This window comes from Diachasmimorpha longicaudata, chromosome 19, assembly GCF_034640455.1.
Source record: "Diachasmimorpha longicaudata isolate KC_UGA_2023 chromosome 19, iyDiaLong2, whole genome shotgun sequence".
Lineage (NCBI taxonomy): Eukaryota > Metazoa > Arthropoda > Insecta > Hymenoptera > Braconidae > Diachasmimorpha > Diachasmimorpha longicaudata.
The window spans coordinates 2,013,360-2,030,823 of record NC_087243.1 but is presented as its reverse complement, the minus strand read 5'-3'; the positions used below and the strand labels follow the sequence as shown (position 1 = coordinate 2,030,823).

General features: G+C 39.3%; 1 protein-coding gene across 8 annotated transcripts in view; it reads left to right on the top strand.

The window, feature by feature from the left end:
• Positions 1 to 17,464, top strand: part of LOC135171241 (uncharacterized) — a 51,440-nt gene that overhangs the window by 28,170 nt on the left and 5,806 nt on the right. For all 8 annotated transcript variants that reach the window (XM_064137637.1, XM_064137640.1, XM_064137638.1 and 5 more), the window contains exons 7-9: positions 11,750 to 11,861; positions 13,410 to 13,759; positions 17,124 to 17,335. In XM_064137637.1, coding sequence (XP_063993707.1) covers positions 11,750 to 11,861; positions 13,410 to 13,759; positions 17,124 to 17,335 — 674 coding nt within the window. The remainder of the gene's footprint in view (positions 1 to 11,749; positions 11,862 to 13,409; positions 13,760 to 17,123; positions 17,336 to 17,464) is intronic.

Here is a 17,464-nt window from a genome sequence, read left to right as displayed (position 1 = left end):
AAGTACGGGAAACTTCTTTTGCATGTGTAAGGAATTAGCCGTGGGGGAAAAATGAACCCTTGGAAAAGAAGTAAGTACACGGCTGGCAAAGGATTATGTCGTAAACTGGACTCTACGTATGGAAAGATTGACAACCCTGTCTTCTAACATTTGAAGAAAAAATGAGAAAAAGAAGAAGAAAAAGGAAGGGAACCAAAAACGCGTATAATTTATGGCGGACCCTTGAAAAGTAGAAACTAAATGGGAAAGTTTGAGCCTCCAGCCCTCGACCTCTCGTTATCATATATTCCTAAATTATTATTATTGCTACTTAGTCTTATTAAATTCCGACAAGAAATCATTTCGTTGTTGGAGACGAAACAAGTTGGACTATTGGAATATGGGTGTAAGTGAACAAATTATTCAACAGACACAGTGACAATACTTTATAGAATATTCTTTATTCTATAAAGGACCGTTGTCCAGAGACTGAAAACTATATCAAAGGGAAAACTCTCTCAGTGTTAGGGGTTGAGGATTGCAATTAACTTTGAATTTTCTAGAGTTGTAAATTCTAGAATTCTACTCTGTAGAAACAATCTCAACTCTAACTACTGCACGCCGAATCGGTTCTTCGTGCAGTTGATTCAGTTTTTAGTAGTTATTGAATTGAATGTGTGGAACGGATGTGACGCGTGAATTCCGGGAGACTTGGAAAAAATCGGGTGGAACACTGTTGTCTTTTTTACTTTCCGTTTATTCACTGTAGAGAGTCTGCTAGAGGTATTTAGACAGAGCCGTGAAGGATGCGGTGATACTGAAAAATTTTGAAAAATGTCCGGCTTATATGCTATTGGGCACAGGTATTTGGGAAGTAACCATCATTGGAGGAGAGAGGATAGGAGGCTGGCCGATTTGAGTGGGAAGAGGACAACTAGGGTTTTGGTAGGACCTCCTAGAGTGAGACTAGGGAAGAGCAGGTAGAGGTATCTGCAGGAAAGCAGGAGCAGGTAGAGGTGTTTTTCCAGGTTGGGGACGGACAACTGGAGATTCCCCTGGAGATTTGGAGAATTTGAGGATAATGAGAAAATAAAACGATTGAAAGAGCAGACGTTGAGGATTAAAATTACAATAAAGCAGAATTTGGGTGTCAATAAAAATCAAATGAATTTCGTTAATCCGGAAAAATAGAAATAACTGGCGATACCATCTTTTTTGTATATTCTGCGTATTCCATACGCAACACTCAGGGAAAAGAAAAACAGTTTTATGACTCAAAGGAACACAGTCCGTTGTTGAAATTTCAGCATATGTTTAGGATTAAACCGTCTCGAAAGCGGAGTACAACTGATCGTAAATTAGTCCCTTAGTAGAGCTGTTTCCCAGAAAGTAAAAGAGGTGTCGAGTGATTTTTGTAGGACAATGGAAGAACTGTACTCTAATATTCCAACATGGACATTAGATAAGAGAGCGAGAAAACGTTAAATGTCACTCTGTCTTCCAAGAGGTTTTTCGACAGACTGACGCTTTGGAACCATTGGTGGAGAGGATTTTTAGGTTAGAAAGAGGTTTCCTCTATCAACTATAAAAATGAATAATTTTAATTCGTGAAGATGAGGCCTCTCTCTTTCGTTCTATTGTTCCACCGTCCGACGATGGGAAATTTGGACTTGAACTTCCCACATTTGAGCTACAATTCATACCGGTGGACTTGAACCTCCCACATTTGAGCTATAATTCATACCGTTGGAGGGAAAACCTCTTTTTTTTGACTCACGGCTGGCAACAGATCAAGTCGTAAAGCTGCGCGACACAGCGTCCCTTCCACATAGGCCTCACGACAGCTAAGCAGAAAAATTACTCAATAAACTCATCTTTGAAAGAGTCCTAAGCTGTTTGCTGGCTCCTGCACTTTTTTGGGAAATATACAAAAATTAACATTTCGGAGGATTTATGTGAGGAAGATTTTTCCCCAACAAAAACACGGTGACAATTGTCAACTTTGCTCTATTGCTTGAGTGCGGTATTTCCCATAATTTGTTGCGTTAAAATCCTCGACGAGGGTTTAGGACAAAATCTCTGCTCCCCTACCTTTAATGTCTGTACCGTTTAAAAGATACTTCCGAACGCCGTGGTAAAATTTGTTAGGATATTAAAATGGCTGGATAAGATACTCGAAAACACAACACTTCTTGATGTTAATAAAGAATGTATGTACGATTCAATTCAGTAGTTTTATTTATGTAGATATGATTTATTTAAGAAATAGAAAGTTACAAAATACAATTGTGAAACCGACACTACCAACTTCGGCTAACGCCTAACTAGCTTAATCATTTGGTCGTCCATAAATACTAAAAGTGCCCTCTGCTGTCCTCGTCTTACTCATTAAGGCCTAAACCTTGCTATATGATTTTACAATTTAACTCCCGGTCCATCAACCCCACTGTTCACCATTCCATCAATAGGGGTTTTCCCCACTAACTGTTTCTAAGTTCAATTAAAATATAGATCCCACATGTATTTGGTTGATTATGAATTGTACAATGTCACAGTGGACTGTATTGAATGATTGAACGGTTGATTGTAACTGACTAAAAATGAACAAACCGCAGCTTTTATATCCAGCAAGAAATGCTGTGATCGGCTCAGTATTGTAAAATTGGGGAATTCCCGGATTAGCTAAATATTCGAAATGTAACACTCCAAATATTGGAACTCATAAAGTTCAGGTAGGGTCAAGATCCCCTGGGACGCTGATGATGGTCATGGGGACTAGGCATATAGTGACATGGGATTAGGAATTTTAATGTAGTGGAAACGATTTTATGACAATACGTCCAAATAGGATGTTTGAAACGTAGAGAAATGACCACAGTCGGTAATGGCAACCACGCGGTCAAAACCAAAAAGTTGCCAGCGACACGTCGGGTCAGTAGATCAACGAGCTGACCCCGGAAGCTCAAATCTCAAATCAGTCGATCTTTATCAGTCACAGGACGCGGTAACGTCTATTTAGTTGTCAGAAATTCTCTATCAGTAGAACCTCACCGAGTACATCACCAAATACATCACCAAGTACATCTTCGCTGAGTATAAGGACGATTTATCCTTATATTCTATAATAATTTACCGTCAATCAGTAGATCACCGGACAGTCAACGATATTAATTTAATACACCTCGGGAAATAGTGTAAGTAAACCCGGTGTTAATCTCAAGACTTTGGTCGCACGTGGCCCCAATAAAATTTTACAGAAAAGATGTTCAACCAGTGAGTTTAATTGTTACACCGGCTAATCCTGGACCATTCTTCCTTAAATTTTTCCATCCCACGTTCTCCCTAAATTCAGACAATCACCAAACATAGAAAAAAATGGCGTTTAGCGCAAATGACAGGAAATAAGTGGGGAAAATTGAGGCATAGATATTCCAGTAATAAAATTCATAATCCTAATAAGACACAAAATCAAGAAAGAATTGATATGACGACTCAACAGTGTCTCTCCACCTCTCCCTATCACTCTTATCTTTAATGTTAGGGAAATTTAAATGGTGTAACAATTAATTTTCTTCTTAAAACTCAGATTCTAATTCTTCTTTTTCGTGGAAGATGAAACACATTCTAGTATTCCATCATTGTACACCTCGATTCGATTGCTCGGGACAGTAATTTTTTACTTTTCTCTCCGCGTGGACTAGTACCTTAGACAGCGAGGGAAAACTGGATACTTTCACTCCGGTACCTCCGGTGCTCGGTCTCACCTGAATCCTCAGTCTCTGGGAATTCGTTAGCTCTAGCGGTAGATTGACTCTGCAATGGGTAGTGCAAGAAAGTGGCAGAGGCATTACAAAAAAGATTCTAGATTCATTGCTGATCTGTACACATTCACTTATGATCAGGATTTAGAGTCAGTGAGTTTAACGAGTGATATCATTCCAGATTTTTTTATAAAACGAAAATTAATTTACTTAGTTTATTAAGAAAGTGTTAGAACATCGCAATGACAGACCATATTTTCATTTTGAGACGTCCCAAAATTGTTTGTTCTCGATTTTATTGTGGGAGTTTTTTTGGAGGTTAATATGGTGAAGTTTAGTTTTGTGGGTTCTGTAGAAGCTTTTTCAAAATTTTTTAGTAATAACGTACATTGGAAGTGGTTATTTGGAATAATAATTCTGGAAATAATTGAAATTGGTTCTCTACGTTATTATTTAAGTCAAATAGTTCTGGTTGGAAGACACATCCGATGTGTACCGATTCCTTGGAGGAACTAACTAGATTTAGAAAGGGAAAGAACACCCCGGACCTTTTGGTCACGTGCTCTCAAAGAGTCTTATTCATTAGACTTTGTCTACATACTTGAAATTAAATCTAAATACCGTAGCTCAGATTTCTCAGACTTGCAGTCCATAAATATGTTTTTTTCAACTTGAAGTATAAATACTCAGAAGAGAATGAGATTGATTTTTGCTTTGTGTTTATTTATTTTATGAAAAATTCAATATTTGAGATTGATTTTTGTTTTTTATTTATTTATTTGATGAAAAATCCAATTGTTGAGATTGATTTTTGATTTTTATTTATTGATTTTATGAAAAATTCATTAAATGATATTGATTTTTGCTTTTTATTTATTTATTTCATGGAAAATCCAACAACACAAATGAGCAGTACAACATTAATAACGTTTTGAAATACTTGATTGGGTTTTTATTTATTAGAAATCGATTCTAAACTGGACTCTGTCTGTTTTTATACTGTGTATTAAAATGAAAGGTACCATGTTGAGTCGAAAAAAAAACAATCTCATTTTCTCAAATTTAATTGTTGCACTTTTGAATTTTTTTATGTTACCTATGAAATTTTTAAATAAATGACGTGTGTTCACGGAAAATTCCTCGGAAAAATCTGTTGTAATTGTTTTTTGTCAACTCAAGGTTAGGGAGGTGTTGATTCGAAGTGACAATCAATAAATTTCCAAATTTTCTCCACAAGGAATTTTGAGGAAAACATTTTCCCAAAAAAATTTTCCGGATAAATCTTCTCTAATTTTCCTTCATCAATGAACGATTAGTGAAGTATTAATTTGCGAAGTTACAATTAATAAATTTCTAAATTTTCCTCACAAAAAATTTTCCCCAAAAATTTTCCGAAAAAACTTTCCCTAATTATTATCATTAATTAACGGTTTTTCTACTTATTACCAGATCAAAATTGTGTTTATACTGCGAACTGAAATGAAAGGTACGATGCTGAGTTATCAAAAAAAAACAATCGCATTTTCCAGAAATTTCAATTATTGTTTTTTTCGAATTTTCCTATTTTACATATGAAATTTTTGAATAAATGACGTATGGTCTTGCAATGCGATGTTCCATAACAATTTTTCTCGCAGTACAATTTTATAAACGACTAAACTTCATTTCCGTATAGTATTTAGACAGTTACATCCGCTAATTTTGTTCTAATATTTCTGGACCGTTCGCCAGTTCGAGGAAGCACGCGATGTCACAGATCAGAGGTTCAACGATATGGTCGCTGCTGTGGCAAATGGGCCAGTGTCAGGTTTAATGCACCGTGACAAGGAAGACGCGATTGCGCGATTTGATAAGATTATCAAAGGAGAAGTTGTTTCTGAGGTGCAGAGCATCGACCAAAAACGATTGACTAAAGTAGAGATTCAGTTCTGGGGGTTTGGGTGACCCCAGCGGTACCGTAGTACCTCATCCCCGGTGAGGGAGGGCGCCACATGCAATGGTGGGGTGTCTGACCGTCAGATGACACAACAATTCCTTAGTGGCAGTCCCGCTGTCAGAGGGACTAGTTAAAAATGGAGGTCTAGTCCTCTGCGGCGTCGAAATGTTTTTTTTTTCATTGAAATTAGGTAACACTAGGATAAGCAGAAAAGAGGATATGAGGATCCTTCATTTGAAATTAAGGAGATTGGGAAGGCGTCATTCCAAACCCAACTACCGGGTTCGTTTCTACCAGTTTTTTCAACTTCTTGACAGAACCATCGAATGGTTTCTTGATTTGCGGTTTCAAAGAAACTCTGAGAATGAGGATTTTGTGTAGTAATGTTGGATTCCAATGAAAATGAGGAAGTTCTATTCTACAGTATCTCTATTTTCGGACTAAAACACAAGTTCTGTGGATATCTTCCTGACAGATAGTTACGTAGTATATGACGAATGGAAATCTACTACTGAGGAAAAATGCGGAGGTCCTCTATTTAAGAGTTTGTCCTTTTGGTTCGTTGGAGGGGATATTTTCTAGTAAGGGAATAGGAACTCTGTCTTTGGAGGGACGCGTGACAAGAGGGAGTATATAGGTAATTGGGGAAGAGGCCGGAGGGTTATCTTGGAAAGGCCCAGGAGTTTCATTGGGGAAGGACCCAGAGGATTTTCGGAATAGACTCCAGATGTTTTATTGGGGAAGGACCCAGAGGATTATAGGAGTTTATTTGAGGTCCGCTATTAATTCCTAATATGTAGATGTGTAGGTATACAACAGTGAGATAGGGATTAAGAATTATTTGCAATAAAAAAATAGCTGAACCGCACCCGGTAGTTGGGTTTGGAATGACGCCTTCCCAATCTCCTTAATTTCAAATGAAGGATCCTCATATCCTCCTTTCTGCTCACCCTAGTGTTACCTAATTTCAATGGAAAAAAATTTCGGTGACTCAGTAGCGGGACTGATACTGAGGAATTGTTGAGTCAGCTGACGGGCAGACACCCCACCATTACGTGTGGCGCCCTCTCTCCCCTGAGGTGAGGTACTACGACACCGCTGGGGTCACTCAAACCCCCAGAACTGAGCCTCTACTTTAGTCAATTCGCTTCGGCATCGACTAACAGATTTAAGGATGTTTATCCGGAATCGGCAGTTGTTATTTAGTGGTTTTTGTTTTTTTAATTCTTGAAGAGGGGAATTAGGAATAGTTTTAGGTACAAAAATTGTTCAACGTGAGGTTCAATGATTCAGAAAAGTGTTTTTCTTATTGTGTACAACGAGAGAAGAGTCTGAAAAATTACTATGCCGGACACTAAAATTGAGGTGCAAAATGGCGGAATCTAATATCACTCGAGATGTTGACTTATCACTATCTAGATTCTGACAAAAATTCGATGTCGGTTGAATTCCGTGTTTGGACTTGATTATTACACTTGCACTTAGTCATTGAAAAGGGGTGAACTGATTGGTGGAATGTAGGATGACTGAATTGTATTGTAAATAACAAGAACACATCGCACTTTAATTTGACGAGAGTCAATGAATTTTAATTTATTGTACACCAATCACTTATAAATAAAGAAAGTCTGGTTAATTTATTTTGTTTATGCCGACTGACGAGTAGTCAAGAATCTACACTAACACTTTGTAAATTTAACGAATGGAGATATTTTCATCGTCTCTCAACTCGGATGAGGATCACGATAATTGCTCTGTCTTCCACGAGCTTTCCAGAGGAACTCATCTTCTCTTTTCTTTTTGGTTAAATTTTTGGAAAAGCAGAAAGTCCTCGGAGGTGACCCTTGTTTTTGTCACCTCATGTCCAACTAGTGTCGTCTTATAAATATCTTCTAGTTCGCTCTGAAGTCACCGGGATCAATACACCTTTAATTTGTGATAATCAAGTGCAGTGTCGTCAAGTTTATTAATCAAAATCTATTGGATTATGGGGTAGAAAAGAATAAACGCCGTTCATGTTTTAGTTAAATAAAATTATTATTTAAAATATCACTATTGATTCTATCCACTCAAGAGGCAGTACACACTACGAATGTTCAGTATGAACTATGCTAGCTAACTGACCCTCGTAAGGCTCAGACGTCAGACTCAGAGGGCAATAGGGCTCCCTCCCTGTTGCGTGCCGACACACTGTGTATATGTTGTCGCGAATTAAGCAGATATTTTAGACAGTACAGAGATCCTTTCATCATTATTATTATATCCATATTCTCTCGTTTGTAACACCATCCCAACCTCTCACTCTCCTTTTATTATTTTCTTAACCGCATGTGGAAAAACATCTCTACCTTTTCTCAAATCCATTACCAATTTTTCTTCATTCTATACTCTTAATCTCCACAATTTGGGTATACTAATGTAGTATCGGAGATTTTTGGACAATTATATTGCTATGGGTGTTTGAGGAGTGAATATGAATTTTGCCGGGATTTACGGAAAGTGAGACAATTGGTGGTAGAAAATAATGTATTATCACAAATGGTCCACTAAACCTATTGCTGATGTACTTTTATTAGGTGTGAGCCTTGTGTCCTGATTATACAATTTATCTCTCGTGGAAATCTATAACGTTGCGTATCTCAATAATAACCCACTGCATTTCTAACACTCCGTTGAATTTACAAAATAAGGTTTAATAGATGATGTACTTAAAAAACCCGGTGAACTTATACGTTCCTTATAACATATCTAAACGCCCGATTCTAGTTTCTCAATAGGGACGTTAGACACGATTGATAGATAAGGACTGCTCTGATTGAGTTTCCGTAACGAACTGAATGCTTTGAGGTTATTCTGCGTGAACTGGCCCCGAATTTCAATGCCCTCAAGGTCGCCCGAATTTTCTCGATTGTTCTGACGCTAAACGTGGCGATTTTCTATTTACGTTTCAAACAATGGGGAAATTCCTTCTAACGTCGTAACATGCGGTCCAGATGTTGGGAAATATTCCCTGCAATATAATAATTTGAATATAGGAAGAGTAGTAGGATTCCTTCAGTGGGGAATCAAGTTTATGGTTTATGGCGGTAGGGCCTGTCCCACCGTAGTGAGGGCCAGACGGTGTGTGTGCGAGAGAGAGCGGACGAGAGTGAAATGGGCCATAGTCGGCCCATGCCGCTGACGTCAGAGGGAAAAACCTTTCCCGTGGTGATCTCGGAGTGGGAGCCGACGTAGGGAACCCTGAGAGACCCTTAAGAGGAGGAGAGTAGTCAGTTAGTAGAGAGAGTGTTGAGAGACCTTGAGAAGAAAGTCAGCGCGTAGAGTATAGAGTAGCGTGTAAAGCAGAGCATAGAGTAGAGTATAGAGTGTAGAGTTAGAGTAGAGTTAGAGATTTGCGTGTGACCTTTGATAAGACAAGGTCAGAGTTTGATTGAGAGATCTTCTAGAGTTGAAGATCGGTCAAATGAGAGTTGTAAAGTCTACAGTTTTCTATATAATATTAAATACTTTTAAAGAGTTGAGTGTTACGTGAGTTTTTCACTAACCAATCTTTTTCACCTTAAAGTAATTCCTACACTAATAAGAATTTCCTGCTCTTGACATCCCACGAATCCGTCATCATTTTACTATCCGTTCTTCCCGTTTATTGCTTGCAATTTGTCTTTTCCTAAATTTCACCTGTATAAAATCACTTTACTCTGCCAACCTTGCAAATTTACTTCCTTTTACCACCCGCTGAGACAGGCCCAAACCTTCCCTCAGTCCTTGACCTGACCCACTAGTGACCCTGCGTTTCTCCACCCCCACTCTCTAGTTTCTCGCAATCTTGATGAAAAACCTTATTTAACCAATGCAGTTTCTTCTTTTGGAAAGTATACTCCTCCTCCTTTCTTCTAACCAATAACGTTTCTTCTTTCATCCTCTATCCTCGAAATGTCCTCCCCCCCTTTCTCTTGGATATATTGTATTTGTCAGAATTTTAGTCTCTAGTTTAGTGAAGACTCATCCCCCGAAGTGTCGTGTTACTTTTTGCCACTATTAAGTGTATCTTTATCTAAATAAATCGTCATATTTAGTCTTAGAATAAGTGTTGTGTGTCCCACATTTAATTCTTCTTCTCGTTCAATACTACGTTTTATTATTCTTCATGTCCCTCTTTCTATCAACTCATATGTGACACAAAGATTGATTCGGCGGATCACGTTTCCCACTGTTAAATAACGAAAGCTAGTCCGGGAACGATTTGTGTATAAATGTTTATTGTAACCAAGATTATTCACATATTGTTGCGTGCCAATACCCGAAATTAATATTTCCCAACAATTTATGTCTCGGCGGGTCTTGGGAAATAAAAATCAAAAAAGGTCTTCTAATTTCATAGAGCTATTTAGCCATAAATTCTTCATTAACTAAAATCTTCCCATTCCCGACAATTTTTTCTCCTTACAACAAGGGATTATTTTTTCGCCCGACCGTCGGTTTACTCTCTTAATGATTATTGACAGCAATTGGACTAATCCTCAAAATGTCTCTCTTAAAATTGTTCTAATCCTAACATTCACTGATCCCTTCTGCCTACTCCCTCTTCCCCTCCCACCTTGCAACTTTCCACTAACAAATTTTACACGAAATATTCAGACAGTTGAGAATGAACAGGGAGTGAAACAACATTGTAATTAAAACCCCATGTGTATCCGGTATTTTATTTAATATAAAGCATTTCTTATCAATCGTCTGTGGGTGTGAGCAAGTGGAAGGTAACACCAGGTCGGTTGTATGAACGAGAGTTTATTTATTAATCTTACAAGTGTGAGCGTTGAATGTGTCCAAGTGCTGGCTGGTGGGTAACTGTAGAGTGTGGAAAAATGTGCGGAAAGTGTGGGCGTGCGAATGTTTGGGAAACAGGAGAAGGGATACTAGGGATCTCGACTGTGATTGGCTCGGCATCGTATTCTCGACACGTGACGTCGTGATGCCGGCTAAGTGCACAGCAAGGTTGGGTTCTTCGCTGGGACAGTTCTGGGTTATTCCCCAGGTTTTTATGGTAGGGATGGCGTCGGTCGGGTTGGTGCTAGGTCTAATGGGTTTTGAAAGGTCTAGACAGGATTGGGGAATTTACCCGGGAATGCCAGGGTGTAGTGGCGACGTAGTCACCACACGTCTAACATTCCTTCCTATCCTCGTTAACTCAAGTGATACAAAGAACCGAATTGACGTATCACGTTTCTCAATGAATTGATTTTGCATCAGCAAACCAACCAAATTTACAACGTGGCTGGAATCAATTTTGATTATTAATTTGTGCCGAAACACATATAATGCTGTCACTATTACCACTCTACTCACAGGGGATAGACCCGTACAACTAACTTCTCTGTAGTCCACATCCTCTCTCATGCGCACCCATATAGAAGAGTACACATGTAACTACACTCAAGTCTCATTGTCAACACTCACGATTAATTTTGTGTAGACAAATAATCGAATTTACAACTCGATTAAAATCATTTAGATTGTTACTCGTGGCGAAGGACTCCCCTTGCACCCATCCTGGTCACCAGACGTAAATGGGGAAAACTATAGCGGATAATCTTTATGAGGATTCCCCTTAAATTATTCTAGGAGAAGGGCCTCATAAAAATACACTAATGAATATTTTCTATATATTGAATGATTTTATGGCAGGGTGAATTTTGCATTGGGGAAAACCCTAACATCCAACAAAATCATACGCCCTAACCTCTATTAATCATTAAAAATCCTCATAACCTCTCAACAGTTGTTAATTATATCTCGAGTGATATTAAATTGATTAGCTTCAGTGTACTTACGCTATCGAGGTACAGATTTCCACCATTAACATTAACACATTTCTCCTCTATTTTTATTTAATTACCCCTTCCCTTATCTAAATTACAAATCAAATTACAAATAAGGCCCATAGGACTTGCGAAAATATTTTTTTTCCTCTTTCTTCTCAAAGAAATATTGATTCCGATCGTTTCGAAATGGATAAACATCCTTAATTAACGCTTGGGGACTTGAATTAACAATTTCTCTATTTTGTTTTCAGCGTCGAAATGATCGCGAGGAAATCCGAAGGCGTTTGGCGATGGGACCGGATGCAGACGATATTCGATTGGAACGCGGACGAAAGCCAAGTCTACAATCACGCCTACAGAGTGGTAGATACCAATTATCTAGACTGTTCTTTGTTTATTATTATCTAAAGTATTGAAATCTGTACATAACATTTATTTACACAGTCGATGTCATAGTAAAGTCCTATCGTGCATTCAATTGAATACTAACACATGTGGGATAATTGGGAAACGATTTTCAGGAGAAAATTTCACAAACATTTGTACAATTATTTTACTTTAATTAGTCTAGTTAAAAGTGAATTTACAATTTTCATTTAATTAACTCTTGAAGATTTACTGGCGTTTCGAGTCAAACTTCGTTTGATATTTGTTGTCGCTAAACCTCGAGTTCAAAGAGGATTGACTAAAGTAGAGACTCAGTTCTGGGGGTTTGAGCGACCCCAGTGGTGTCCAAGTACCTCACCCCAGGGGAGAGAGGGCGCCACACGTAATGGTGGGGTGTCTGCCTGTCAGCTGACTCAACAATTCCTCAGTATCAGTCCCGCTACTGAGTCACCGAAATTTTTTTCCATTGAAATTAGGTAACACTAGGGTGAGCAGAAAGGAGGATATGAGGATCCTTCATTTAAAATTAAGGAGATTGGGAAGGCGTCATTCCAAACCCAACTACCGGGGGCGGTTCAGCTATTTTTTTTTATTGCAAATAATTCTTAATCCCTATCTCACTGTTGTATACCTACACATCTACATATTAGGAATTAATAGCAGACGTCAAATAAACTCCTATAATCCTCTGGGTCCTTCTCCAATAAAACATCTGGAGTCTATTCCGAAAATCCTCTGGGTCCTTCCCCAATGAAACTCCTGGGCCTTTCCAAGATAACCCTCCGGACTCTTCCCCAATTACCTATATACTCCCTCTTGTCACGCGTCCCTCCAAAGACAGAGTTCCTATTCCCTTACTAGAAAATATTCCCTCCAACGAACCAAAAGGACAAACTCTTAAATAGAGGACTTCCGCATTTTTCCTCAGTAGTAGATTTCCATTCGTCATATACTACGTAACTATTTGTCAGGAAGATATCCACAGAACTTGTGTTTTAGTCCGACAATAGAGATTCTGTAGAATAGAACTTCCTCATTTTCATTGGAATCCAACATTACTACACAAAATCCTCATTCTCAGAGTTTCTTTGAAACCGCAAATCAAGAAACCATTCGATGGTTCTGTCAAGAAGTTGAAAAAAAATGGTAGAACCGAACCCGGTAGTTGAGTTTGGAATGACGCCTTCCCAATCTCCTTAATTTCAAATGAAGGATCCTCATATCCTCTTTTCTGCTCATCCTAGTGTTACCTAATTTCAATGAAAAAAAAAAACATTTCGACGCCGCAGAGGACTAGACCTCCATTTTTAACTAGTCCCTCTGACAGCGGGACTGCCACTAAGGAATTGTTGAGTCATCTGACGGTCAGACACCCCCACATTACATGTGGCGCCCTCCGTCTCCGGGGATGAGGTACTACGCTGCCGCTGGGGTCACTTAAACCCCCAGAACTGAACCTCTACTTTAGTCGATCCTCTCTAGTCTGCAAATTCACATAAATATTTTTCTGGGAATGTTTTGCAGGCATGAACCTGCAGATTTGCTTCATGAACGAAACTCCCTCTGACACTGAGTCACCGAATTCGGACTCTGATCTGCCACTGAATGCTAAACATAATCAGGGTAATGGTTATCAGTCGAGTGGTGCTGCTAGGCCTCAAGTTCTGAGTCTTCCACCACTAAGACTGGAGACCGATATATCGAGCGCACCACTCGATGAGGCCGATTTCTTCGCGAGACAGGCGAGACTCCAGACCGAGGCGAGAATGGCGTTGGCTCAAGCCAAGGAGATGGCACATATGCAGATGGAGGTAGAGAGACAGAGACTTAAGCAAAGTCCCATCACTGAGATGGTGCGGTGCAGTTTGGAGAAGGTAATGACTAGAATAACGACAAATTATTGAAAAAATATTGATTAGCGAATTTCTCAATCGAACCTGAAAAATTCTCCGCGAGGGGTCCGTAGCGTAGGGTAGGTGATTCATGTTAAGGTATGATTTAGGGAGGTATTCTGAAGCTTTGATGTCGCCGACAAGAAAACAGGGGACAAGTACCTCCGAAAGCCGCACGCGGCGCTGTACACCGTCTCCCCCTCATGCGCGTTTCGTCCCCACCACTCGGCAATTTCTGCGGTGGAGCGTTCGAATCTCGGCGAAGGCACTCAATTTTTTTTTTTACAATTTCTCCCAACAAAAGGTTGGCATGGAAATCAGAAAATTAGGATGGAAAACATGGATAAAGAAAGGATAAATGGTGATTTTTTAAAGAATCTATTTATTCATTGATACATTCTCGCTCACGATTTTCCATTTTCGCACAAATAAAATATTTACAGGGAGACTCTTTCCACGTCACCCAAGAGGTAGAGTCATCGACACGTTTTATTTAACTAATCCACTAAGTCGAGAGATGGACAATCGTTATGATTTGCAAACCTGGAAGCGTAAAGAAATAAATAACGCTAAAGACATAAACCGATAACTGTCCCACGATGAGTTTTTACAATTCACAATTGAACAAGATTTCACCATTTTCACAGATTTGATTCGCACACGATGTGTAAATCGATTCCTACATGTCTCGATCGGATAAAACAACGAGTGATCGCGAATCGTAAACAAATCTTCCCACACTCCAACGCCCCTTCGCGAAAAACCATTTTTGTTTATAGGTGAATCAATGAATTTACTCACATTATTTTGAATATTACTAGTATCCCATTATTCGTAATCAATCAAAAAAATACATTATTCTATATTTCGTTATGGAATAGTTCACCAATTCGCGGGAATGAGTGGGAAAATCATGGGGAAAGAGATAGTCAATTAAACAAAAAATAACAATGATTCTTATTATTTTTGTGTTTTCCCTTCATTTTCTTCTTTGTAAAAAATTTTTTTACATTTTTCCGTACTTTCTAAAATCATTTTGCATTTTAAGAAATAATCTCTGCGCCGAACAGCTTAGAAGAGTGGGGATGACTAGGAGTTGAGGGGAAGGTAAAAGTGACCGCCGCGCGCCCTCGTGGCGCTTGCGGGACCTTGTCCCCTGTTTTTCACTTTGGAATACCTCCCTAAATCATACCTTAATTCATGTTGATTGATTGATGTGGATTGATTGAAGAAACTACAGTCACGAGTTTGAAAACGTTAACGTAATTACGATTGTTAAAAAGAATAAAAAATCTGCAAATGTCTCGTAGGAATCCCTGGTCTGGGATTGGCTTGGCACCGTATTCAGGAACGCTGGGTTTATGGTTGGGACAGTTCTGGGGTATTCTCCAGATTTTTATGATTGGGTTCTTGATTATTCCCCAGATTTTTTTGATAGAGTTCTGGATTATTCCCTAGATTTTTATGATAGGTTTCTAGGTTATTCTCCAGTTTTTACGATTGGGTTCTGGATTATTCCCCAGATTTTTATGATAGGGATCTAGATGATTCCCCAGATTTTTATGATAGGGTTCTAGATTATTCCCCAGATTTGTATGATAGGGTTCTAGGTTATTCCCCAGATTTTGATGATAGAGTTCTGGATTATTCCCTAGATTTTTATGATAGGAATGACGCTGTCGGATAGATGATTAGCCTAAGAGGGTCTGCATTAGGAGTGGACATGTCTGGGAAATTTCCCATCGGAGTGACAGGATGTAGTAGAGACACAGTCACCACAATGCTCTGCCCCAAAATTTCATAACATTTCGGTTTCGCAATCCGGAGAATACGAGTACACGAAAGTGGCACGTAATACTCGGAATTAAAAATATGTTGAAACAGAAATTAAAACACACGACGAATATATCTGAATGTAGGATCTGGGTACAGGGGACAGCAATAATTTTAATCAAACTTAAAATATTTAATGCTAATAAAAAATAAATCGGGTGTAATAAAGATTCATGATCTCAACTGGTCAACTCTCATCCTCAGACTGCATCATACATCGTCCTCTTGCATCATCCATACTGATTTGTTTATAATACTTTTCTCTCTCACTCTGTCACACTATTTCTCTCGCAAACTCATTCCACTCATAGGACGCACATAAATACACAAAGACATACGACACACGTCGCACTCATTCCCAAAAATCATTTCCCTCTTCCGCTTAATCTCACAATGGCTCTTTCTTCTATCACGCAACGGGCATTCGATACTTTCATATAAACATTCAAATCTTGTCAATCGTCTAAATATTACAGTCTAGGATTACTTATTCTGGCGACATACTTCCATCTCACTCATCCCCACTTTTGTCTTTGTTTTATTCCACACAAAAAGATCAGTCATCCTACGTGAATAAATCCACGTATATTCGACTTATGTAGATGACGGGCGCAGCGTCAGCGATTCGCGCCCCTAAACTGGCCTTCAGCGCGTCACTGTGCGCGTTACCTGTACGATGGAGTCGAATGACGTGATGTACTACGAATCCATCAGACAATCAATACTCGTAAATTCGTATTCTCTGGGACCGTCATTCGAATTGTGGGGTTGAGCAGATGATGGAAGAAGATGTACGCCGGTGTGATAATCAAATATTTTATTAACTCCTACACGATACAGAGAGTTGTCCTTAGGGTTGGCTTGTCCTCTCTTGGGCGGTGTGTGTCCACGGTAGGTTGGAGAGCAAGTGTGTCTAAGGTAGGTTGGAGAACGACTGACTATGATCGGGAAAAGTGTGGGCTTTTAAAGGAAAAGTGTAGGAAAGGGAATGCCTTGGGATCTCTGATCTAGGATTAGGAATGCGCCGGTTCTGGGGTGTTCCCCAGTCTCTAATAATGGTTTTCTGGGTTATTTCCTAGCTGTAAATGACCAGGGTCTGGGGTGTTCCCCAAACTAATGATGGGAATGGCGCTGGTCGAGTAGGTAATTAGCCTACGAGGGTCAGGTCCAGGGCTACACTCGGTTGGGGGATTTCCCGTCGAGTTGATGGGGTCTACTGGCGACACAGTCACCACAGAATTCTTTTCTTTAGTAGTTACTTCTTTTGTATATATGTTCACCTGATACCTTCTGTCTCAGACCGAGTCCTTAGTTATTAATAATCGTTGGGAATAATAAATAAAAGTGGTTAATCCATTGAACATATTTGTTTCTACCCTTTGTCCGCGTGTGATAATCCCGAAACTCGAACCCAACCGCTCGGGTCCATTACAACAATTTTTTTTATATCCGCCATTTTTCCCGTCTTCTACCCTTCAACGACCTCCACCAACTCTACTCATTATTCTCCCAGGTCGGTCTACAATTAGGCGAGACGAGACGAAGATTATCGAGGGCACTTCTCACAGAATTGAACGTAGCTCAACTCCAAGTGATAGCGAACGATCTTCACGCAAGAATCGCTGTGCTAAATGAGGCCCTCGTCGAGGGCCTTCTCCGACGAGATGATCTCCACATGGAACAGGACTCGATGCTCGTCGATGTCGAGGACTTGACCAGATACCTGTAAGTCAATGGATAAAAATGAAAATTTACCTTTTCGTGTTTGCTTCGCTTATGAATAAATATCCACATTGGCAAATTATCACCGCTTCGTCTCTCTCTTTCTCTCGCGCTTTTCCTCTTGCCGTACCG